At 42.8% G+C, this 26,007-nt stretch overlaps 1 protein-coding gene across 4 annotated transcripts in view; it reads right to left on the reverse strand.

Moving 5' to 3' along the window:
* Positions 1-26,007, reverse strand: part of LOC135459266 (5'-AMP-activated protein kinase catalytic subunit alpha-1-like) — a 100,537-nt gene that overhangs the window by 71,030 nt on the left and 3,500 nt on the right. For all 4 annotated transcript variants that reach the window (XM_064735042.1, XM_064735040.1, XM_064735039.1 and 1 more), the window contains one exon: positions 16,931-17,088. In XM_064735042.1, coding sequence (XP_064591112.1) covers positions 16,931-17,066 — 136 coding nt within the window. In that variant the 5' untranslated portion in view covers positions 17,067-17,088. The remainder of the gene's footprint in view (positions 1-16,930; positions 17,089-26,007) is intronic.

The following is a 26,007-nucleotide window of genomic DNA, read 5'->3' on the forward strand; positions in this document are numbered from 1 at the left end:
ATTCTACTGAGAAAGAGATGGTACTTTAAGCAGCCAAGGAGAGGGCAAGGGAAGATATCAAAAATGGACTCATAACAGGAACTCTAGATGATAATTTTCCAACCAAGGATCCAGGGTGGGATCCCAATGCACCTGGGTGTTGGAGATTTTTTCAGAAATGGCTTAGAAGGCAGCTGTGAGGAGTAAAATTCTCACAGCCGGTTTCTGTAAACAGTAGAAGTTCTCAGGTTGTTTTTAATTACAAGTAGAAGTGACAAACATGAAGACCTTGAGAACCTTGCATACCAGAGTTCTCAGGCAGCTTTCTCATAACAAGTAGATATTCTATCTTTGGCTGTTTTGGGAAAGCAAAAATAATTTTGAGAACCCAAATCTTGGTATTGGAAACATAAGGAGGGGTTGGTGTGTTATCTCTGACCTATTGTGAGCTCGGGTTTGCAATATGCATGAACTTAATTAACACGGTTATAAAAAGTGATTGATTGAGTGAATAAACAGAGTCGATGCTGATCAACAAGGATAGGTCTTCTCCCTCCATCTTTAATACCTGGGCATATGCGGAGGCTGAAGAAATATCAGGAGTGGGTCCAGATAGGAGTTAAGAACGTTGTGCCCAAGATTATGAATTCGTCTAAACTGTATGAGGTCCAACAGGAAAAGAAAGAATCCCCTACTGCGTATTTGGAAAGGCTTAAGGAGGCAGCGAGAAAATATACAGATCTCAGAATAGACACAGAACAAGTGAAGGTTCAACTTGCTCTCCTATTCCTGGGGCAGTCACAGGATGATATCATAAGGAAATTGCAAAAATTAGAGGGGGAGGAATTAAGGAATCTGGATAAACTCCTTGAGGTAGCCTGGAAGGTATACAATAGTAGGGAAAAGGAGGCTGCTAAAAGGCAGCAGCAAAATCTTTTGGCAGTAATACAAGGAAAAGGGAACCCAGATTTCAGGGGATGTGGCAGAGGTGGTCATGGACTGGGTAGAGGTGGGTTTGGCAGGGGCTGTGGAGGACTAGTCATGCAAGGGTTAGGCTTAAATCAGTGTGGTATTGCAAGCAGGAGGGGCATTGGAAGAGAGAATGCCCAAGCAACTGAACAACCAGTTTAACCAGGGCAATCAGTTCCAGCACGAAGATGTTGCCAAGGCAATGGTACTAGGAGAATATCACAGCTGACTAGAAACGAAACAACCCACATAGGAACATTTAGTGACTTTATTATTAGGTGACAGAGAGGTGAAATTCCTGGTGGATACAGGGGCCACGTATTCTGTACTAAATTATTTGCAAGGGCAAATTGAGGACAAGCAAACAACAATGGTTGGGGCCACAGGGAAGCAGGAAAATCAGCCATTCTTGCAACCCTTAGATTTGTGGTTAGGGAACAAGATTTTAACACTTGAATCCTTATATGTACCTGAGTGTCCAATTCCGCTTTTAGGGAGGGATTTGCTGGCGAAACTTGATGCGGTAATAACCTTTGAGAACGGGAAACTTCTAATGAAAATACCTGAATCAAAGATGGGGCAAATTTTAATGATCAAAGAAAAAACAGTCCCCTCTATCCCTAGGGAAGTAGAAGATGCAGTGATCCCCTCTGTATGGGAAACAGATGTACCAGGAAAATCTAAATTGGTACAGCCAGTGCATGTAGAGTTAAAAGAAAGGGCGAGGGCTGTACAGGTCAAACAGTATCCCATAAAACCAGAAGCATGGCAAGGAATAGCAAAGATTATTGATAAATTCTTGAAATACCAAATTCTAGAGGAATGTGAATCAGAATTTAATACACCAGTATTTTCCAGTGAAGAAACCAAATGGTGAGTATAGATTAGTGCAGGATTTGAGAGCAATAAACAAAATAACAAAGGACATTTATCCAGCGATAGCAAATCCCTACACATTGCTGACATCCATAAAAGAGATAAATAAATGGTATACTGTAATTGATGTAAAAGATGCCTTTTTCTGCATACCTCTTGACAAATAAAGTAGGAAACTGTTTGCCTTTGAGTGGGAAAATCCAGGGAATGGAAGAAAAACCCAGCTCACCTGGACACGACTTCCACAAGGAAACAAGAACTCGCCGACTGTATTCGGAAACCAACTGGTGAAGGAGCTGGAGGTTTGGACTGAGAATGGGCAAGTACCAAGAGACCAATACCCGTTGTTGCAGTATGTTGATGATATACTGATTGATACAGAAGAAAAAGCAACCTGCATAAAGGTAACAATTGAGATTTTAAATTCACTGGGAATGGGAGGTTATAAAGTATCCAGAGAAAAGGCACAAATTGCCCAACAGACTGTGATCTACCTGGGATGTGAAATTTCACAAGGGCAACAAAAACTCGGTACTAACAGTATCCAAGCTATTAGTGCTGTTCCAGAGCCCCAGAATCTACAGAAGCTGTGAGTCTTCATTGGGATGGCAGGGTGGTGTCACCTGTGGATCATGGACTATGGACTAATTGTGAAGCCCCTGTACAAAGCCCAGAAGACACAACCATTCACCTGAGGCAAACCACAGAAAGAAGCCTTCCTAAAATTAAAAGAAGCACTGACAACTGCTCCAGCATTAGGGTTACCTGATCTGTCTGAAGATTTTCAGCTGTTTGTACATAAAAGGCTGTGCCTAGCCCTGGGAGTCCTGACCCAACATTTAGGAAGCTGGAAAAGGCTGGTGGGCTATTTTTCCAAACAACTTGACAACGTAAGTGCCAGATGGCCCACATTTCTGCGAGCAGTCACAGCCACTGTGATGATACAAGAAGCCAGGAAGCTCACTATGGGAAGGCACATAGATATCTATGTACCACACATGGTAACCACTGTCTTAGAGCAAAAGGGGGGCCATTGGCTATCTCCAAGCAGGATGATAAAATTCCAGGTAGCCCTGACTGAGCAGGATGATGTCACATTACAGACAACTAACCTTTTGAATCCAGCTTTGTTTCTAGGTACCACAACTGAAGAAGGCCCATTAGAGCATGACTGTGTAGAAGTAATAGAGTACTGTCATGGACATATTTTATGAAAAATCCTTTTGCTAGGATTTTTTATCCTGAGAAGCTGAGAGGCCTCAGAAACAAAATGTAGACAATAATTATCTGCTGCTGTGGAATGCAACAGGTGCATCTTTGATTGGTCTCATAGGACTGTTTTTAATTAATGGCCAATCACAGTCCAGCTGTCTCGGACTCTCTGGTCAGTCACAAGATTTTATTATCATTCCATTCTTTTTTATTGCTTGCTAGACTTCTGATGAAATCCTTTCTTCTATTCTTTTAGTATAGTTTTAGTATATAATTTTCTTTTAATATAATATATATAATAAAATAATAAATTAGCCTTATGAAACATGGAGCCAAGATTCTTGTCTTTTCCCTCATCCTGGGACCCCTGCAAACACTACCATATAGTACACCTATTCCGCGAGAGAAGACCCGAAAGACGTCCCGCTAGAGCAGCCAGAGTGGGAGCTATTCACAGATGGGAGCAGCTTCGTGGAGAACAGAACCAGATATGCTGGATATGCGGTTACAACAATCAGTACAGTAGTGGAGGCAAAAGCACTACCACCAAATACATCTGCCCAGAGAGCAGAACTGGTTGCCTTAACCAGAGCACTAGAACTAAGTGAAGGGAAAAGGGTAAACATATGGACTGACTCAAAGTATGCTTTTGGAGTGGTGCATGTACACGGAGCACTGTGGTAAGAAAGAGGACTACTGTCTTCTCAAGGTACGCACATTAAACATCAAGATGCGGTCCTGCAATTGATAAAAGTAGTACAAAAACCTGAACAAGTGGCAATTATACACTGTAAAGCACACCAATCAGGAAACTACAAAATTTGTGAGGGAAATCGAAAGGCAGATTGGACAGCCCGACAGGTTGCTTGAGAAGTGCAAGCAACAATGGCATTGATACCTTTAAAACTTAATGTATCTCAATTCAATTTGCCTCCAAAACCAAAATATGCAGTAGAAGATGAGAGATTGGGACGTTTGCTAAATGCACAAAAGAATTCAGAAGGGTGGTATGTGACTGCACAAGGACAGATAGTGGTACCCCCCTTGATAATGAGAGAAGTTCTATTGAAGTGGAGGGAGAAGACCCACCTTTCTTGATCAGCATCGACTCCGTTTATTGACTCAATCAGTCACTTTTTATAACCGTGTTAATTAAGTTCATGCATATTGCAAACCCGAGCTCACAATAGGTCAGAGATAACACACCAACCCCTCCTTATGTTTCCAATACCAAGATTTGGGTTCTCAAAACTTATTTTTGCTTTCCCAAAATAGCCAAAGATAGAATATCTACTTGTTATGAGAAAGCTGCCTGAGAACACTGGTAGGCAAGGTTCTCAAGGCCTTCATGTTTGTCACTTCTACTTGTAATTAAAAACAACCTGAGAACTTCTACTGTTTACAGAAACAGGCTGTGAGAATTTGCTCCTCACAGTTGCCTTCTAAGCCATTTCTGAAAAAATCTCCAACAAAGTTCTACAAATTAAACATAACAAATGTCATAGGGATGCAGAGGCATTGGTAAAATCACTAAAGCAAAGTTTAATCTTGGTACGGATGTTAACAATGGCAAAATCAGTAATGTCAAAATGCGAGATCTACTTGAAGAACAACCCAGTGGCTAGATGGCAGGCACAGCTAGAAAGGATTCGGATAGGAATAGAACCAGGGGACTATTGGCAGGTGGATTTTGTAGAATTGCCAAGAACTCAAGGATACAAATATCTGTTAGTGAGGGTTGACACATTTTCTGGATGGCCAGAAGCCCTTCCCTGTTGCACAAATCAAGCAAAGGAAACAGTTAAGTGGTTACTACAGGAGATTATTCCCAGGTTCGGGGTACCTCTAGGGATATCATCAGACAGGGGGCTGCATTTTATAGCCACGGTAGCAAGAGAACTAAGTAGATTGCGGGGAATAACTTGGGACCTCCACACACCGTGGAGACCCCAGTCAAGTGGACAGGTAGAGAGGATGAATCAGACACTAAAGAGGCAAATCAGTAAAATATGCCAAGAAGCCAAATTGCAGTGGCCCCAAGCTTTGCCAATAGCACTGTTGAGGATTCGGATAAAACCTAGGAGTGGAATGTCAGTCAGTCCTTATGAGATATTGTATGAGAAACCATATGAATCTCCTGAACCTAATCCAAACGTACATGTCACGGGAAAGCAGGAAGTGTATAATTATGTTCTGTCTCTCGGGAAAACTTTAGCTCGGCTTTGGAACGTCCTCGTGTGGAATAGGCCACTGACTCTTGAGAACTCAGTTCATGACATACATCTGTAAGATGAGGTGTACATTAAAAATTGGAACGAAGAACCACTGAAAGAAAAGTGGACTGGACCCCATCAGGTACTGTTGACCACCTTTACAGCAGTCAAAGTAGCCGGTGTGGACCCCTGGATTCACTATACCCAAGTGAAGAAAATCCATCCCGGATCATGGACTGTGTAAATTGTGGAACCAACAGAGCTGCAGATAAGATGTGTTTAATTGCGTCAAGAATGTAATCAGTAATTGTGTCAATGCTCATTTTATGGTTATTAGTATCTTTGGGATGTGGAATGCAAAAAGATCAACTAACCACTCTTCATTCTAGAATGAAGAGAGAAGTACAAGCAGAAACACAGGTGATAAAAGTTTCTAATGCAATTTGGGCTAACAATATAATGATTGGACTAGTAGAAGACTTGGCTAAAATGCAAAACACCAGCAGAATTAACTGCTTGTCTGCCAATACCAAAGGCAGTGGGAGACCCAATAAGTTGGGGAATCATAACATCAAAATTACCTGAAATACAAAAGAACAAAACAATTGAATGTAAACAGGTACCGGAGTTGAAGCAAATAGTCAGAGAAACCTGAAAAGTAACAGGAGAGTGGATGACACCTCTGAAGAAACAGGACTGTATTTTAAGTCATGGCAGGGTAGGACAAATCATAGGGTGGTGGGTTAAAGACATCACAAATTGAGAATGCTTTTTGCCACACTATAAAAGGATTATAGGGAATATTACAGAAACCACTCTGGTATGGAAGTGTGAGGCCAAGGATCAGAAAGATCAGATAGAGCCTTGGGACAGTGCATGGTCCATGAATATACTTCAAAAATTCCAATATAGGGCAAACACCCCTTGGTGTATTAAATGGGAAGGTTCCAAGAATGAGACAGATCCAGCAGTAGTGAACACTGCCACTAGTAGTAGAATGAAGGCAGACAAAGTGAGTTGGTGGGCATGTAATAAAACTTATGATTGCACTTCTGATGATATAGAGATAAAACAAATGCCACCCCTGGTAGTAACCCTACAAATTGGTTGTGCCTGCAGAGGGATCAAACATAAACAAGGTAAAGTGAATTACAAAATACTCATAGGATGTACCAAGAGTACAATCCAAAGTCCAGGACAATTTGTATGGGCAACAAGTGATGGCACCTGGACAACACATCTGCCTGTAGATGGGAAAGTAAAAGAAATTAATTTGGGCCTCCCTAATTTATGTCCAATTTGGAAAAAGTCCCAATTTAATGGAAAACGTGAACTTCTGCAAATAAGAACAAGATGAGACGTTATAGACAATGAAAATCAGGATGACACTTGGCAAGAACCCTCTAGTGGAGTGAAATTTGGGTGGGCCCTAGAGTCTTTGCTCGGTCCCATAGCAAACTACCAGAATAGAGAAATGTTGTACAAACTTACAGGTCAGGTAGATAGACTAGCAAGAGTCACCCGGGAAGGATTTAAAGAACTAAGCGTACCATTACAAGCCACCACAAAAATGACTTTACAAAATCGACTGGCCTTAGATTTGTTACTCCTGAAAGAGCATGGAGTGTGTGGATTTTTAAAGGGATGGATTGATCATTGCTGCCTCCACATCCCAAATGTAACTGCAGATGTAGAATATGACATCAATCAGTTGAAACAAATAGAGCATGAAGCACAAGAAGAGCAAAAGGATTTAACTACAAGCTGGTTAGGCAAAATCTTCAAAGGGTTAGGGTAGAATGCGAGTTCATGGATTAAATCTATCATTGAGAGTGTGATAATCTCACTAATTGTATTCTTAGCAATTTGGTTAGTTTACAACATCTTAAAGGGAGAAATACAGAAGAAAACGTCCTGGAACTGAAAAATAATAAAGGCACTGACACGAGATCCACACCCACCATCTTCCGGTTCTCCAGTTCATGACAGCATCCATGACAACGTTTACATCAACCATGAATTTGAAGAACATACGTATAAACTTAGAAACAAAGGACTATATCAAGTGAAAACATTTGCACTTATAGTGAAGTGAAAATGCTTTCAAAGGGGGGGAAATGATAGTAAAAGATTTTAAAATCATAGAAAATTTGGGGAGCTAGAAAGAAAGTTAGGCTTAGTAGGCCCTGGGAAAATGTTAAAGGTAGGCCCTGGGAAATGTTAGGCCTTGTATTTGCTAGATCATGTGAAACTGCACCTGTGTAGTCAGTATATGATAAATTATATAATTGTTAGATGTGATTAGATATAATTATTGTTTAAAGAATAAAGAGAAACTATTTTTGCAGTTTGAGGAGGATCACAAGAAATCCATGCTTGGATAAAATCAGTGTACACAATAGAACAATGTAAGTTTAATAATTAATATGTAAGTTATATGACAATAGAATATAAAACATGTATGGCTCGAAACCATGTCGGGTCAGATTTGGGTCTGTGTCCCCTGACACCCAGAGCTCTTTAATAAAAGCACCTGCATATAATAATTCCGTGATTATGGGTTCCTGAATGCTACCCGAGGGAGAAATCACTTTGTGGTAAAATGCAGCATCGTTCTGCATACTGACTTGCCTACCATAAGTGGTCTGAGAATTTATTTAGGAACTGAAAGCAAGTGTTAGTGTTCATGGACTAATGCTCTGTTTCCATAAAAAAAAATGCGTTATCTTGTCCCTAAATAATGTGCTATGTTGTTTTCTTCTTGCTCTAGCTGTACTTCATAAAAAGGGCATATTTTATCTGTGATGCACTAGTTTCCTTCTTGAGCACACATTCATTTAATACTATATCTGTGATTGTTTTCCTGTAATCTTTAGCAACTTCCCTTTCTGGTGATTGATATGGTTTCATCAATTGACAATAAAAGGATAAACTAACAATTATTTTTTTTATTTAGGATTTTTCTTGAGAGCTCATGTAATGTACCATATGGCTTCTTGAAAGTGGGTCTTTAGTTTTAACAGTGGTGTCAGCCCCAAAAGATGAGTGGGAAACCCAGTGCTTAATAATTCTTAAAGGGCTCCTGCTGTCAAGATAGCTGTTAGTTTAATTCACTCTGCTATTTACCCTTTTACCCTCCCACATAACTGGGAAAACATCACATCAGTACCAGTTTAGCTTTTCACCTGGCTGTGCTAGCCTGAGTCGAATAGTGACAGGCTTAGCTCATTTGACTGTCCCTCAGATGGGCAGTCATGGAGAAGAAAGCTGTTTCTAGCCAATATCCAGTCAAAGCTAAAACACCACAGAGCTGAAAAGCTGTGGTGTAAAAGAGTACTGGACCAAAATCAGTTATGTGTTAAAAAACCTGATGATTCCTGCTGCAGTCAAATGCAGATGTCCAAATTTTTTTAATAGTTAGACTTTCAGTGATTTGTACTGAGAAAATGAGGGTACAAATTACCTTTGTAAATATTCAGAATTTGTTCAAGGATGTAGGTTCAAACCCCTGGTCTGTATTGCCTGCAAAACTGATGTAAATTGGTCTTCCTGATTAAGGCAGTGATAAGAGATCTGAGAATGGACAATGAAGATCAGTTTGCTATCTAATGTTGCTGTGCAGCAATATGCCTTTGCACAGCATCACAGCATTAACTCTTTTTTTTTTGTAAATATTAATGAAAACATTTAGCTCCTATTTCTAATTACTACCTTCCTCTAAGCCTTGGGTTGGCCATTTGGCATATGACAGAAATGCCTCATTAGACACAGCATATGCTTGTTCAGCTTTTTTTCTACAGCCTTTATGACTAGTATCTGCATTTCATAAGAATGTCATATTTACTCTGAATGTCCTCGTGATCTGTTTTTTTTTTCCAGTTGAAAGCCAGGTGAACTAAGTTTAGACACCGTTGCTCTGCATTTAAACAGTTCAAACGAGTCATTGCTGCTTTAAGACTGCCTTAGAAATGTTCATGTTATGCATAGCCATGGCAAAACATGAAGGCAATTGGCATTATCAAAGAATAAAGAAATAGAAGGAAATGTTATATCTGTAAAGGGAGTTTTTTGCAGTGATTCTTTTGAAGGACTGATAGCTCATTGAGGTTTAGGGTGACTAATATAAATATATTTTGATTGCTTCTTATTTGTGAGGCTTCTTAGGTAATTTCTGTCAAGAGGTAATACAAAGTAGCTTTCATAAATATAACACTGGCTTCTTTTCTACATGATATTATCTGAGGTGTTGCTTTCAGTTGTCTTTATGCAAAATTCAAAAGTAGTCACCAGTCTGTTACCAGTTAGTATCTGCTGTTTTGCTGATACTAGATATTTTGAACTGCTTCATCTCTCTTAGGTTGCAAATGCAAGATGTGGTGGGGGCTGTGTATTCTATTTACCATCTGTTAGAGGTGGGACAATTATCTTCTGTTAATTGGACTACCTGTTAAAACCAGGTGGGGCAGTTTTCTTTATCTCTTCCACAACCAATCCTCCCTCTGGGGAGATATCTTCTGTTAATGGGCCATTGAGTCTCACTGCATGACTGATAAAAATTACATTATCCCATTGTGAGATGCTCTGCCCAGGGGGAGGAGCCAAGCACTCCTACCTGGATATAATCTGAGATTTGGAACACCAGACACAGCCTTTTCCCACTGGATTCCCAGAGGAGCAGCTTTCTTTTCTACTGGATTCCCAGAGGAAGACCAGGCCCATCTACTCCACCACTAGACCTTCAGAGGAAAACTACACCCTTCTACAGGATCACTGCAGCCACCATTTATTCAGACTGCTACCAACACCCTGACCAACAGGGTGTCAGTTCATATTTTGACTCTGTCAGTGTTGTTTTGTATTACTGCATTTTTATTTTTATTTTGCCTAATAAAGAACTGTTATTCCTATTCCCATATCTTTGCCTGAGAGCTCCTTAATTTCAAAATTATAATAATTCAGAGGGAGGGGGTTTAACATTTTCCATTTCAAGAGAGGCTCCTGCCTTCCTTAACAAACACCTGTCTTTTCAAACCAAGACAGATTTTGGCACCTAACGTGAGTCATGAGGGCATCTACAGAAAAAGGGTGAAAAAGGAATAACAGTTCTTGAGTAACCTAATTTTTTTCTGCTGGATTAAGAAATCTCATTAGGTATCGCCATGTGGTCTAGCTTACCCTGGTTTGAGTGGCACGTGGTCATGGCTATATTTCTCCCATTTGCAGCCCCTTATCTAAACATGGGTCCTATAACTTCAGGCTACTGTGGCTGTTATCCAGTTTGCTTTATGGGTTAATGAGGTGAGGAATTAATAGATTTTTAACTTCCTCTGGAAGGTGGGCACATTGATTCAGAGCTATCACACACTAACTATATGTTTTTGGGGTTACTTTAATAATGGTACTTACTGTGAGGAAATTACACTGGGGGAAATTTTTTTTCCAACCCTTCAACCAGCTCTTTGGGTCTACCCCACCAGTTTTCAAAGGGTTCAAATCTTCTCTAAATGCTAATGATTTCATACAGTGGTTGGTGTTGCTGATATGTCTGTTAAGCCTGTTCATTTTAGCATTCAGAGATAAGGGAAGATTGACTTGGATAACCACCCTGATACCTACCCCAGAGAATAGGGATGTTGCCCCAGAACCTGACACTGCCCCAGAGACTAGGGATGCTGCCCCACCGCCTGACCCTGCCCTGCAGCCCACCTCAGAAATTAACCACCCAGACTGGGGCTCTGGTGAAGGAGATACGCAAGATGGGCCAGATGCTGAAGAACTACATTTCCCCAGCTGGTGAGAAACCCTCTCCCTGCCTCGAAGAGGGAGAGTCTGATGGTGCAGCAGTGGAACCCACAGATGTTACAACTACCCAGGTTCCAGCTGAACCACAGGGGCAGTCACAGCCAGCAGCAGTCGCCCCCTGTGGAAACGAGGAAGTCTAAGATGAAATCAGAGCACCCAGATAATAAGGATAAGAAAGGAGGGCCCTCACAACCCACAGGGGAGCCAACAGTTGAGATCATCACCGAGTCCCTGAGATATGAAATTCTCCGTAATCTGCATAAAGACATTGTACAATGGGAGCGTGAGGCTTATACAGCCTGGCACAGGTGTGCAACTGGATGGTGCTGAGGCAAGGAATTTGGCACCCTTGACCCAGGACTCAGGTGTGAATCAGGTATTTGTAAGGGAGCCAGGGCCCCTTTCCCTCTGGGAACAGCTTTTAATGAGTGCAAGGGAGAAGTTTGTCCACAGAGAGAGAATGCAGGAGTACCATCATAGAATGCGCTAGGAGACCCTTGAGTGTTAGGAAGGATGAAAGTTTGACAAGAAGGTCTCACAGATATGTATGCTTAGCAGAAAGATTTTTAAATGCAGAGTCTGATGAAGGAATAGAGATGGAAGCAAGTTTTGATATAGAAGAAAAGAATTGCTGAGCTAGTCTTACTGGCTAACCAAGGAGGCAAAGGGTATGTTAGTTAGAAGGGGTTTTTATGGCTTAGAGCAAAGGATAAACCCACCTCAAACAAGAAGATGTTTTCACCAAGCAGAAAGATAGCACAGGCAAACAAGTCAGCAAAGTTGCAAGTAGAAAAAAGGTCTCAGAATTTTCCACTGCAAGAAAACTGAAAAACAACTTCTAGTTTAAACTCTAATGTACTAACTTTTAGTGATTGGAGAATAGTAATGTGAATATGGTAATTATAGTAGTTATGATAGGCTATAGATAATAGTTAAGGTATAGATTGGTTCTACTATATTAAGATGCTAAGCAAAGAAAAGTATATAATGCATTGTAACCAAAACCAAAGGGTCTCCAGGCCTGCCTGCAGCTGGAGCTGACAGCTGTAGGCACAGGTTCTGTCGCCCACGACCCTGGACTGCTGTAACCTCTTGGATGGAATAAACTGCATTTTGGAGAGCCGCCTGGAGTCCCACATCTCTCATTTAGGCTCTTACACTTGAAGAAGGGATCCAACAGCTGAGAGAAGTGGTGGTACTGGAAGTACTCTTTGAGAGGGATTGATGGCATGATAATGACCCCAACAAGGTCAGGTGCACAGGGCAAATGTTGTGGAATCTGGCAAATCTATGGCCATCTCAATACACCACCTTGATTGCAATGATTAATGCTGATAACAACTGATACAGTGGGTTCTGTCACCAACAAGCTTAGAAATTACAAGAGTATGATCAATGGCCCAATGCAGGCACATGTCTCTGCTGTGATTAAGGACCTCAAAGAAGGGATGAGTGAGGTGGTGAAGGAGGAGGTGAGGAGGAACAGTTCCCATTTAGCACCATTGTGAGTCACAGGCCCCGAAGTCACAGCCCAATGTCTCCCAGCTAGAGAGAGAGGGTACACCTCACGAGCTGACCTGTGGTTCTTGCTGCGCGACCATGGGGAAAACATGGGAAGGTGAAATGGGAAACCCACTTCTGTCCTGGCAGCATGGGTGCTTCAACTCAAAGAGAGAAACACTAACCAAGCGAGTTCCACTAAAGTGAAGGTAGCCTCAACCTCCCATGACTGAGCTGCTGGGTATGATCTGTCAGATCCCCTTGAAGGAACCTCTAGTATGTATGCCCAGGAATAAAATTATAACCAGGGTTAGAAGGGCCCTGCCTCTAGCCAGGGAGAGGCACTGGAAAACCAGGTCTTTTAGATGGTGTGGATCTGATGGCCTAGCACATCAGAGCCATAAAAATATGAAGCATTCGTTGATACTGGTTCACAGTGTACCCTAATGTCATCGGGACATGTGGGGGCAGAACCTGTTTCCATTGCCAGGGTAATGGAGAGATTGCAGCTATTGACCCTGTTGGAAGCCGAGATGAGTCTGACTGGGAAGGAGTGGCAGAAACATCCTATTGTGATAGGCCCCGAGGCCCCATGTATTCTGGACATAGACTTCCTCTGGAACAGCTATTACAAAGACTCAAAGGGACACAGGTGGGCTTTTGGAATAGCTGCTGTAGAGGCAGAAGACATTAAGCAATTGAACACATTGCCTGGACTATCAGAAAAGCCATCTGCAGTAGGACTTCTGAAGGGGGAAGAGCAACGAATAGCAATTGCCACCTTGACGGTGCACCGCTGGCAGTATTGGACAAATCGAGATGCCTTGATCCCCATCCACAAAATGATCCATGAGGTAGAGAGCCAAGGGGTGGTCAATAAGGCCCACTCACCCTTCAACAGTCCCATTTGGCCTGTGCGCAAGTCTGACAGAGAATGGAGATTGACTGTGGACTATTGTGACTCGAATGAAGTGACTCCACTGCTGAGCACTGCTGTGCTGGACATGCTGGAACTCCAGTACGAGCTGGAGTCCAAGGCAGCGAAGTGGTACGCCACTATTAACACTGATAATGCATTTTTCTCAATTCCTCTGGCAGCAGAATGCAGACCGCAGTTCGCTTTCACCTGGAGGAGCGTGCAGTACACCTGGAACCGACTGACCCAGGGGTGGAAACACACCCCCACTATCTGCCATGGACTGATCCAGGCTGCACTGGAAAAGGGTGAAGCTCCAGAATAACTGCAGTATATTGATGACATAATTGTCTAGGTTTCTTGGTTTAGGGCAAATTTGGGAGAGAACTCTTAAAGGGGTTTTTTTAGAAAAGCAGATTTAATTGAAAGTCTGCCCATGTCCCTAAAAGTAAAGCCAATAAAGAGCACCAAAACAATCAGCAAGTAGACCAAGATGCAAAAATAGAAGTATCAATAATAGACTTAGATTAGCAACACAAAAAAAGTTATTCCTAACTCAATAAGCCCATAATACCTCAAGTCATCAAAGTAGAGATACCACCTATAAGTAAGCATGAAACCAAATAGTGAATTTAACCATAGACAGTATTTCTCAAGTTATCCATGACTGTAAAACATGTGCTACCATCAAACAAGCCAAGTGAATAAAGCCCCTGTAATATAGTCGACAGTAGTCCAAATACAAGTATGGAGAAGCCTGACAGATTAACTACATCACACTGCCCCAGACACGCCAAAGCAAGCCCTACATACAATAATAGAAGCCACCACAAGATAGTTAAAAACTTACCCTGTGACTCATGCTACAGCCCATAACACCATCCTAAACCTTAAAAAGCAAGCCCTTTAAAAGCATAGTTGTGGCAGTCATATTTTCTGGAAAAATCCCTTCGCCCAGGATTTTTCTCCTGGGAAGCTGAGAAGCCTCAGAGAAAAAGGAAAACAATATTATCTAATTGCTTCTCCTGTGTTTTGCTGCGTTGGAATGTGTTTGGAGATTGTTTATCCAACAAGTGATTGTTTAATTGGTTTCACGTGAATTGTTTTGACTTAATGACCAATCACAGTCAAGCTGTGTTGGGGCTCTGGAAAGAGTCACAAGTTTTCATTATTATCTTTTTAGCCTTCTGTAAGTATCCGTTCTTTATTCTTTAGTATAGTTTAGTATAGTATTCTTTAATATAATATAGTATCATAAAATAATAAATTAGCCTTCTAAAACATGGAGTCAGATTTATCATTCCTTCCTTTGTCTGAAAACCCTGCAAAAACGATACATGGTACCCCTGAGAGGACTGAGTCAGACAACAAGACTCATTTCAAGAACAGCCTTATCAACACCTAAGCTAGGAAACATGACATTAAATAAGTATACCATATCCCCTACCATACAGCAGCTACAAGAAAAGTAAAGAGGTACAATAGACTATTAAAAACCACCTTAAAAGCATTACGTAAGAAATCTTTCAAAAATTAAAAGCAACACCTGACAAAAGCCACCTAGTTAATTAACAACCAAAGCTCTACTAACCGAGTTGGCCCTGCCCAATCTGAACTTTTACATAGAGTAAACAAAGTCCCAGTAGTACATGTCAGAAGTTTGTTAGAGAAGACAGTTTAGATCAATTCTGCCTCAAGTACAGACAAACCCATTCGTAGAGTTGACTTTACTCAAGGACCAAGTTACACATAGTAAATAATACAGAAAGATAAAAGAACACGATGCATACATCAAAGAAATCTGATTGTTGATTAGAAACTATATATAAATATCACTGTTTGCTGAATGTTACTGCCATTGTCTGTGTATAACTGTATATTAGATGTATAATATATATGTTTATAAATTTAAAATATATATTAAATTTAGTAGCAAGCTAACAATATGGGAATGAGGGGTAGAATGTCCTGAGTTAACTATATAATATTTTATCCCAAATCATACGTTCTGTTTATGCTAAATAATAAGTTTTACACCTTTAAGACTTATTCCCGAGAGTAAAGGAGAAAGAGAAGAAGCACGCAGTTTGTTTACAGACACTGCACTCACTCCTCCACATTCCTACTCCTAGACTATTGTTGTCTACAGATAAACAAACAACAAGACAAAACTCTCCTTTGTTTTAGCTAGTTTTAGCTAACTGAAGCAAAAAAGCTTCCCAAACTGTAGGGTTTTTTTCCCTTTTATTTAAACTTGTTTAAACCTACTCTAGACTAAACACCCAAAAAAGCACCAGCAGCTCACATCTGTAGCCCACCGGGCCGGGCCTGGGCCGTGACATTTCCAGCGCCAGAGAAACTGATAAGAGACTGAGACAAGCTACAACCCAGGGAGGGGACTTTTCTGAGTTTGTCATCTCTTTTAAAGCAACAAGAACTTTTATTGTTTGATATTATTTAGATTTTATTGTTTAATAAACAGGTTTTTTCCACTATTCTCCAAAAATTATTTTTTCCCAAACCAGTTAAAGGAAGAGCCAATTAAATCTGCTTTTCTAGAAGAACCCCTTTAGGGATTGTCTCCCAAATTTGCCCTAAACCAAGACACATACTTATTTCTCCCCTTGATAGAGTGAAGCATCTTGTCTCCCTTATAAGGGTATCAAGTATTAATATTTGTGCAGCAAAACATACATACGGCTCAAGAATTAAAAATATCTACTTTCATTACATATCTGATGATGATTTATATAAATGCAGCATAAGTCGCTTCCAACAATTATTTCTGTAAATACAGAAGAGAAAAATTTTGCTTTTCCCTATGATTACTTCCCATTAGAAGTCCCTACCCCAGAGAAGTTAGCTAATACAACTCCCCTTTCCTGAAAGATGTTCACAGCATCAGATAATATTTCCACACCACCACACCCAGTCTACATCATTCAGAATGTAGCCCCGGCCACCACCCTGTAGCCACTACATCTGGGGGTGAGGCTCCAGTTAACAGCCTGTGAAATGCCTTCTTGCAGTCACCCCAAAAACATGTCAGCCCTATATCACTCTCCCTAACCCTTTTCCCACCACCCCTGTCAGCCCCCGGTGCTAGGGCAGTCACATGCCAGTGACCCACCGGGCTCGACAGATACAGCCGGGCACTACCCCCAGTGAAACTCAGACCACATCCCCAACACTCTGAGAAGGAAACAGAGCAGGACCAAGCCCAAACTAAGGTGGCAGTCCAGCCCCAAGATGCCCCACCACTCTGATCAGGCCTCAACGGTCACCTGATTTCAGCCCTAGAGGACTGGCTGCCGTCAGGCGACCATAGGCAGCCATGTCCCTCAGCCGGAAATGGAGACTCTGCTGCTCAGCCCAACACACCCACCCAGCGCACTACACCCCGCAGCCCAACTGAACCATGCACTCCGTGGAGCAGGTGAGTCTCCCACTCCCTGCCACTCACCTTTGACTTTGCCGAAGGTACCGACGCCGAGCGTGTCGCCCAGGATATAGTGCCCAATCTTCACCCGGCCGTGCTCGTGCTTCTGTTTATCCGCCACTGCCGCCGCCATCTTGAGCCTAGGGCCGAGCCTGCTCATAGAGTGCGCCCGTGCCGCAGTACTATCAGGGGAGGAGCAAACAAATAACACTCATCAACCCAATCAGGAAGTGATCTCATCACTTATCACTTTCCTGCCCTCCCCTGGGGCAAATCCTTGCTGTTGGGTGGGGGAGGGCTGGGTCAGCTCAGTGGCACCCTAAGGGGTGAGGCTTCTGCAGGTGGGCCCTGCCGGCAGGGCATAACGGCGGGATGGAAAGAACAGCCCCCGGAAACTGTGGGGCGGAGTGAGGGGGCTGGGGTGTTTTTATGCCACCTTCCCCGGGAAATATTGGAAATATGCAAAGATTTCAGGACCGGGAGGGAAGGCGGTCATAGAGTGCTTCTCAGCAGCGGTGGCAGTTTCCCTCAGCTCTGGCGTGGTGCAAGGAGCTGACCTGGGCCCACTGGCATCAGAAGTGGCACTGCCTGGAAGTTTAAGCTCCCTCGTATTCCTGGCTAGCACTGCAATCGCCCGCGAGGTCTGTGCCTGTAGGCAGTGGGAAGCTAGGGCTAACCGCTCCCCCCAATACGGGTTGTCCTTCCTGATGCTAAAGTGAGGAGATGTGTCGAACATAGACATACTTTCAATTGAGAAATTGTGATAGCACAATGAGATGGCTAGGCTGTCTGCATTGTCACAGCCACAGGGTGCCATGCAATGTGCTGCTGCACACTGCAAGGCCTGCCTGTGGAGAGCATACAGCAGCTCTCACTGGGGTGGTGGCTTGTATTGATTTGCACACCCTGGTTTTTGGTAGCAGGGGGACCACAAAGATGCCTCCTGTGAAAAGCTGCTGGAAGCTTCTCACCATGTCCAGTAGAGCCAATGGCTGATGGCTCTGAAGATGGACATGCTGCTGGCCAAAACTGGGCCAACGAGAGAGGCTGGTAATGCCTCTGTGATTAAATATTTAAGAAGAAAATTAAAACAAAAGTCATGGGATTTTGCTTTTAGTTAGAGAAGAGGAGGAGGTGAGAACATGTGAGGGAAAACAACATGGTGACACAAAGGTCAGTGCAGGAGGGGGAGAAGGTGCTCCAGGCACCAGAGCTGAGATTCCTCTGCCAGGCTATTGTGAAGCAGGTTGTCCCCCTGCAGCTCATGGGTCTATGGGGGATGCAGACATCCACCCTCAGCCTTTAGGGTAGGTGCCCATGCCAGAGCGGGTGGCTGGCTGGAGGAGGCTGTGATCCAGTGGAAGACCTGGTGGAGAGAGGGGGCCCCTGCTTCCAGGATGGAGCAGCCTGTCCTTGGAGGACTGCACCCTGTGGAAGGAGAGACCCACATCGCAGCAGTTCTGGGAGGACTGTCTGCCCATGGGGGGAGTCCACATTGCAGCACGTGCGGTATGGCTGCTGCTCGTGAGAGTGGACCCACGTCGGAGAAGTTCATGGAGAACTGTCTCCCATGGGAGAGACCCCACAGTCTCACAGGGGAATGAGACAGAGTGGAAATTATCCAGAGTAGAAATCCATTCCTATTTAGGTAAAAAGTACATTTTGAATTAAGTCTGTAGCTTGTGAACATAGCTGTTTAGTCTGACTGTGCGTTCTCCCAAAAAACCTATGTTCGAAGAAACTGCTTCAGCTGAAGGACAGAGATAACGGGAGACATAGAGGCTGCGGGAGGAAGGACAGGGTGTCCCACGAGTTCTTTTTGTGCTTTCTGATAAAAAAAACTAGCCGCAAGTGTAACGCGAAATCAGTAAAATGAATATTTATGAACCTGGTGTGAAATTCTATGCATATGGATTGGCAATGTAATATATGGTAGAAATAATTCATGCTATTAAAGAATGTATGTTCTAAAGACTGTAAAATCCAAAACGTGTCTCTGACCACATACGGCCAGAGAAGCAGATGTCTATTCAGATTCCAAAGAATTCCCTGACACGGCTAAGATAACGATCGATGCTTTAGCATAAGAATAGACGCTTCCAGGACGATGATCACCGGTATGAGTCATCAGAAACCACCTAAGAGCAATCATCGCCCTGTCAATTACATCAATCAAGATAGCCAGGGAGCCAGAACTATACATCTGAATACATGGCTTCCCCGGAGCCCATCACCACTAACTATCCACCTGGAGACAATCTTTGTCCAGGTCTGCACACTGAAAGAAACAGCCATGAATGCAAAGACTTACAAAAGAAATTGGAACTCCTTCGCCTCGGGCACAATAAACTGTATAAAACCTCACCACAAGAAGCAGATCTCGTGAATGGGAGGGATTCTGATGTGTAGAGGTCAGATCCAGGTTCACCCAGTGCCGATCCCGGGCCCGATGCTGTCTCTTTGGCTGTGGTGGTTTCGAAGACCGTAATGTGTTCGCGCAGAAAGATTAATAAATCTTTTTGCAATTTTTGATAATTTGGCTCACGATTGATCATTTATAACAGTAAGGAAGATAAAAAGAGATCTGGAGTTCCCAGAGGTACACTTGTGGGGGGGGGGGGGCTATGCAAAGTGACTCCAGGACCAGCATGCCATGAGAAGCTACTGCTTCTAGGTTGCTAAAAAAGACCCCCAACCAAGAGTTGAGAGATTTGAGTGATGTCTGGACATCAGGAATGGAGTGCTGAGCCTGCAGAGATGCTGAACACCTTCGTAGTCCCTCTCACCCTGAGCACAGGAGTCGTCCCAACGCCAGGAGCAGACAGAGCGGGTCGGGGAAAACCAACATCCGAAGGGGTCACCACGCCCTAAAGGCTCCCACGAGGACTGGGCCCCCAGCTCTGCCCCTAGTGGACAAAGCTGCGCATGTCCTCCTCCTCGTCGCCCTGGGAGAGATGATGGGAGACTGCAGACCCCTCCGAGCTGCCCAATCCTGAGCTGATCACTTTTAATAAAGGCATTAAAAGGAGAAAAAGTCTCCTGCCCTGTTTATTTCAATCCCCACATGCGTCCAGTGCTATAATACACATACCAGCTATACAACTTTCACAAATTTGTGGAGTTTGTTTCCTTTTCCGCAATTCAGGGAGGACTCCTTTCCCAGAGAAAACCTCAGGTGACCAAAACTCCCACACTGTATCCCTGTGTTGCTGATGGGAAGGAGGGAGGGGCTGGGGGGAGAGGTGTTTTTAAGGGCTTATTTAACCTCACATTATCCTCTTCTTTTTCTCTTAGTAATAAATTTCTGTTTCTGATAGTAATAAATTTCACTTTGCAACCTTAAGTTGAGCCTGTTTTCCCCTTGAAGTGTTTTCTCCCGATCCTTATCTCAACTCAGGAATCCCTCGTTTATTTTTTTTTTCTTTTCCCTCCTCTGCCCAGAGGTAGCAGGGGAGGGTGTTGGGGATTAGGTTTCTTTCCTTTTGTTCGTTTTTACTTGTAGAATTTTTTTCCCATTAAGTTGCTAGGAGACACTGACAACTGGGTACTTAAGACAACAAAGAAGTGGCCAAAGCCTCAGGGGAGGAAGGCATCTGGTTGCATCTCTCTTTTTTGGGAGTTTCTTTTCGAGGGGCAGATACCGTGAGAATTGGGCAGGTAAAGGAGCGAGGGCAGCTACTAGGCACTCTCTCGTTATCTGTTTTGGAGCAGGACGGTCGAAGCTGCTGCTTAGGAAAAAGAATTCGCTGCCACCGCCATAACCCAGCCCAAAGCCTCTGCTCATGAGAGGAACAACTGAACTAGGACCTTATTATCACCTACCTCACTAAAAGAGGGACGCATCACCATCTGCTCGGGTGCCCGGGAATCCTGAGCTCGCCTCTCCCTGCCCTGCTGGGAGCCGGGCCGCCGCTGCCCCGCCCCCACCGGTTCTTCGGCACTGCTCTGGGTTTCTCCACGCTGTAGCCCTGAACCCCCTCCCCTGCCGGGACGTCCCGCATTTCCAGCTACCGCCGCAGAGCTTCTGATACATCTCGTCCACCACCCCAGGATTTTTGCTCATTCCTGCCGTTCCAGCTTGGTGCTCCTCAGAGTCCTGCTGGGGCATCGGGAGTCACCAGCGCCCCTGCCGTCTGTGACCGTAACTGCACCAAAGGGGAAAATGCCTGTGGCTGAGAAGGCTGTTACTGGGTTTGTGGTTCTGGTTGTTGTTAATGCCATAGTTGTTGTAGTTGATTTGCCTTGTTATACATACTAGTAAAGAACTGTTATTCCTATTCTCATATCTTTGCCTGAGAGCCCCTTAATTTCAAAATTATAATAATTCAGAGGGAGGGGGTTTACATTTTCCATTCAAGTGCAGCTCCTGCCGCCCCTAGCAGACACCTGTCTTTCAAACCTAGACAGAGCATGCGCGAGTGACTCTTGTGGATGCCTGGCATTGGACCAGTGTCAAAACACAACATGGCTGAACACCCACATGCAGACAGGGTTTCAGGCACTAATAATGCAGTGTGTTGCATATGGTTAAAAAAGCATTTTTTCTAGTAATAGTCTTAAATATGATTCAGAGAACATTCAGTATTACTTGTTACAGTCATGAATTTAACAGTTGGAAAACTAATTTGGATCCCTGAAAAGTCTTTATTTGTTAAAGCATCCCCCTAACCTAATGGGACAAAATACTAAAACCCATCTGTTCATTACTATGGAATAAAAATACGAAAGCTTTAATAAGAAATATGGTATGAAAAAAAATTTCATAAAACATTACAGACTGTGTATGGTAATAGTTATGTACAGAATCACAGAATTTTAAGGGGTTGGAATGGACCTTAAAGATCATCTACTTTCATCCCCCTGCTATGGGCAGGGACACCTTCCACTAGACCAAGTTGCTCCAAGCCCCATTCAACCCGGCCTTGAACACTTCCAGGGATGGGGCATCCACAACTTCTTTGGGCAATCTGTTCCAGTGCCTCACCAGCCACACATTAAAGAATTTTTTCCTAATATCTAACTCAAATTTCCCCTCTTTCAATTTGTACCCATTACTCCTTGTCCTATCACTGCAGTTCCTGATGAAGAGTTCCTCTCCAGTTCCCTGTAGCCCCTTCAGGTACTGGAAGTTGCTGTGAGGTCTCCACAGAAGCTTTTCTTCTCCAGACTGAACAGCCCCAACTTTCTTAGCCTGTCTTTGTAAGGGAGGTGCTCCAGTCCTCTTAGCAATATCGTTGGTCCATCTCTGGATTTGCTCCAACAGTTCCATGTCCTTCTTATGTTAGAGGCACCAGAACTGTACTCAGTACTCCAGATGGGGTCTCACAGGAGCAGAATAGAGGAGTAGAATCACCTCCTTCATTCTGCTGCCCATGCTCCTTTGGATCCAGCCCAGGATTCTGTTGGTTTCTGGGCTGTGAGCACTTACTGCTGGCTCATGGTTTTTCATCACCCATCACCCCCAAGTCCTTCTCTGCAGGGGTGCTCTCAATCACTTTTCCCCCCAACCTGCAGATGTGCCTGGGATTGCTGTGACTCAGGTGTAGGATCTTGGACATAAAGGGGGCTGATCTAAAGTACCAGTGAACACTATGCAGAGGCTTAATTCTAACTCATAATCCTCAAGTTAAGATTATTATAATAAGATCTCAAAAGATCATTTATATACTGTAAAATCATTGAGGCAGTCAACCTTTCAACATTTAACAAAACACTACAAAGAACTGAAGCACTTCAGAAACTATATCTAGTAAAGCTTTTAGTCCAAATATGACTGACATGTAATAGTGAGCTACCTAAGCTCTTTTGAATAGGTTTGACGTAACCCAAATTAACTGATCTCCTGCCCTGTGGGGGCCTGAATACATGTTGTATTGTAAGATCTGTGTGGGTCCGAGTTGCTCCAAACGAGCTACAGCTGCAAAGGCCTTAGTTGGGCAGCAGCTGTAGCTCGTGATGGTAACTGAAATAAATAGGGGTGGGTCGAGAGCCCAGGAGGAGCTCCTGAGAAGACAGGAAGGATTGTGCTGCAGAGAATGGAGAGGAGCCCCAGCAGAAAGGCAAGAACAACACTGCAGTGAAGATTACAACACTGCCCCTCACCAAGAATTTTAAAGGAGATTAAAATACAGCAGCTGTTAAACTGTTCATAAAATTCATTCTTGGTATAGCTAAAATTCCCCCTGAAAGGAAGTGCGTAAGTTTTCAAAGTGACTGCAAGCCATTGCAAGTTTCAATCAGTATTACCTTGATATGTTTTATATTATATAAATGCTCATTTTTCAGCAGTGTGATACAGCATAATATAATTTAGGCTGAAGAGCTAACAGATAGAAGCAGCAAATAGCTAATCACTTGCCTTTTCAATATTATGTTTGTGGGTCAGCATAACAGGCTGTGGGATGATGACCGAGAATCTAGGCAAGGGCTAAGACTTACTATCTATCTGCAGCCCACACTGCATTCCCTCTGTGTTATTTTTGTAGATGGATATCTGTGTAGCTGACATCAAGAAAGGATGAGTTGGCTAAAGAAGGTCCTGTGGAGATAGGATGCTCTTGTTTTGGCTCAAACTAACAGCACAGGACAGAACAAAGTCATATGACTGGAACTTGACACCATGGCCAAAAATTAACTTTTGCCTGATTAAGGGTCATTAAAATGCACACCCCTGCATATGTTAATAAGCTTAATGAAGTACATGGTACCACATATATGACAATACTCAACTCTTAACTTAGATCATGCTATACGTTGCATAGGAGGAGGAAGATAATATAGGGCTATATATAAGGAGGGTAGAAATTTCACTTAGTGAGGAAGATGCAAATAGACTTTGGAGACAGTTGATGGGCTACTCTCCTCTCCTCTCCCTCCTCCCAAGCAGGGACACCTTCTTGATAAGATTTTGTGTACGATTATTATTACTCAGGTTAACACAATATTATTATTCCAAATCTGTATTTCTGTTCCTTCAATATATCCCATTATTTGTGAGTCTGTGATCGATCACAAGATTCTTATTGAATGCAACCAGACCTATATGATCAGACTGGTAAACTGCACTATTTAAAAATCTGTGCTCATGGAAGTTCCTACTGAACAGGACCAGACCTATAGAACTAAATTGGTTCTAATCAGAAATTAAGCCTGGCCGCACCTAGCTCCTCTGATCTCTCTGACCAGCTAGAATGCAAGTGGAGTTATTTTCTGCCAAATTTCTTACTTTTAATGCAACACAGGCTGCTCAAAACAAAAATCCCATGTTACACAAAGAACATCATATAAGACTTTGCAAAGCAAAGGTTTTCATTCCCACCCATAGTCAGAACACCTGCCATCCAACAGTACTATAGTTTAAAAAGCCTTTAGTGCCTTGCTGACCTGTTTTAAGATGCTCTGAGGGGTTATTCTCACTCTGAGAATAACAAGACATTTATGATTACTTCCTCTTACATTTGTTTCCCAGTATATAATCAAACAACACATTTTAGATGCATTCCTGAGCCCTGTGAATACATAGATGTGCAATATGTACAAAATGTATTTTTAAGTTAACAGCTTTGACACCACTTACTTTCAATCTCTCAGGACCAATTAAAAGCAGAGTGAGTACAATATATTTGTTACATGCTAAGAGAACAGCAGGACAATATTTCTCTTTTTGTTTACAAACAGCCTAAGTAGATACACTCAATTATCCAAAAGTATTAACTATACTTCATTTAAAATATAAGAAAGTGCAGTCAAGGGCACTCTAATTTCAAACCCGGCTGAAAATTTCTTCAGTGATCTGCACAAGCTGATACATTTGTGGACTGCTAATCCTTCAGTATTGACAAAGCAGTATGCTACTTCTATAAATTCATATGAAACCAAAGGAATAATAGAACAGCCTCAGAAGCTTAAAATATTAGAAGTTTTTGATGGTTTGTTGGTTGTTTGGGTTTTGGTATTTTTTTGGGGGGGGGGAGGAAGAGAGGTGTGTGTGTTAAGCATTTTCTCTCTAAAGCATCTGAAATCCTCTAAAGCCTTGCAGGGATTACCATCTTCTAAAATTCCAAAAGTTTTACCTTACAATCACGTTTTTAAAGCTGAGTTTGAAAGCTAGCTGAGTGACACAGTAACACATCATGTAGGGTGCAAGTTTATCAGGTACCAATCCATAATTCAAATGTATCTCAAAGTCATGGACTTCTGTATCATACTACCTACCATTTAATGTTTTCACCCAGCATAAAATCCTAGAATCATTTAGGTTGGAAAAGACCTTTAAGACTGAGTCACACTTAACCCAGCACTACCAAGTCCACCACAAAACCATGTCCCCAAGTGCCACATTCACATGTTTTTTGAACACTTCCAGCAATGGTGACTCCATCACTGCCCTGGGCAGCTTGTTTCAATGCCTGACCACCCTTTCAGTGAAGAAATTTTTCCTAATATCCAACCTAAACCTACCCTGATGGATCTTGAGGCCATTTTCTCTTATCCTGTCACTTGCTACCTGGGAGAAGAGCCCAATCCCCCACTCAGCTATAACTTCCTTTCAGGTAGTTGTAGAGAGCTTTAAGGTCCCGCAGAGCCTCCTTCAGGCTAAACAATCCCAGTTCCCTCAACTGCTCCTCATAAGACTTGTGCTCTAGTCCTTTTACTAATTAACTCTGATCTATTTGTGTATCAACAATAACAAATCTCCAGTCCCTTCATGTCTGGCAGTATGTGTGCTCCAGACTTGGCAGTTTCTTTTTACCCAAGCAATGACCCACTGAATAGGCAATACTTTTGCAGGCCTTTCAGAGCCACAAAACAGTGAACAATGTCTCAGACTGAGAATCCCTCTTAAACTATTCCCTCCCAGAACAGCACTTAGAGCCATTATTCAATTACCATCTTTGCGATAAATTCTGACTCTACATGCTAGGACACAATGAAACTCAGTCCATAGTGCCAATATTTCATTTCTCTTGCAGGAAAGGTGAGTAACATACAACCCTCTTTTTAAATTCAGCACAGAGATGATGGCCCTTTTCAAGGTGAAGGTGCTATCAAATGAAAAGTCAATTAAGGGATTATTTATAAATAATTGCTTCAGTGCATAC

This window comes from Zonotrichia leucophrys, chromosome W (genome assembly GCF_028769735.1).
Source record: "Zonotrichia leucophrys gambelii isolate GWCS_2022_RI chromosome W, RI_Zleu_2.0, whole genome shotgun sequence".
Classification (NCBI taxonomy): domain Eukaryota; kingdom Metazoa; phylum Chordata; class Aves; order Passeriformes; family Passerellidae; genus Zonotrichia; species Zonotrichia leucophrys.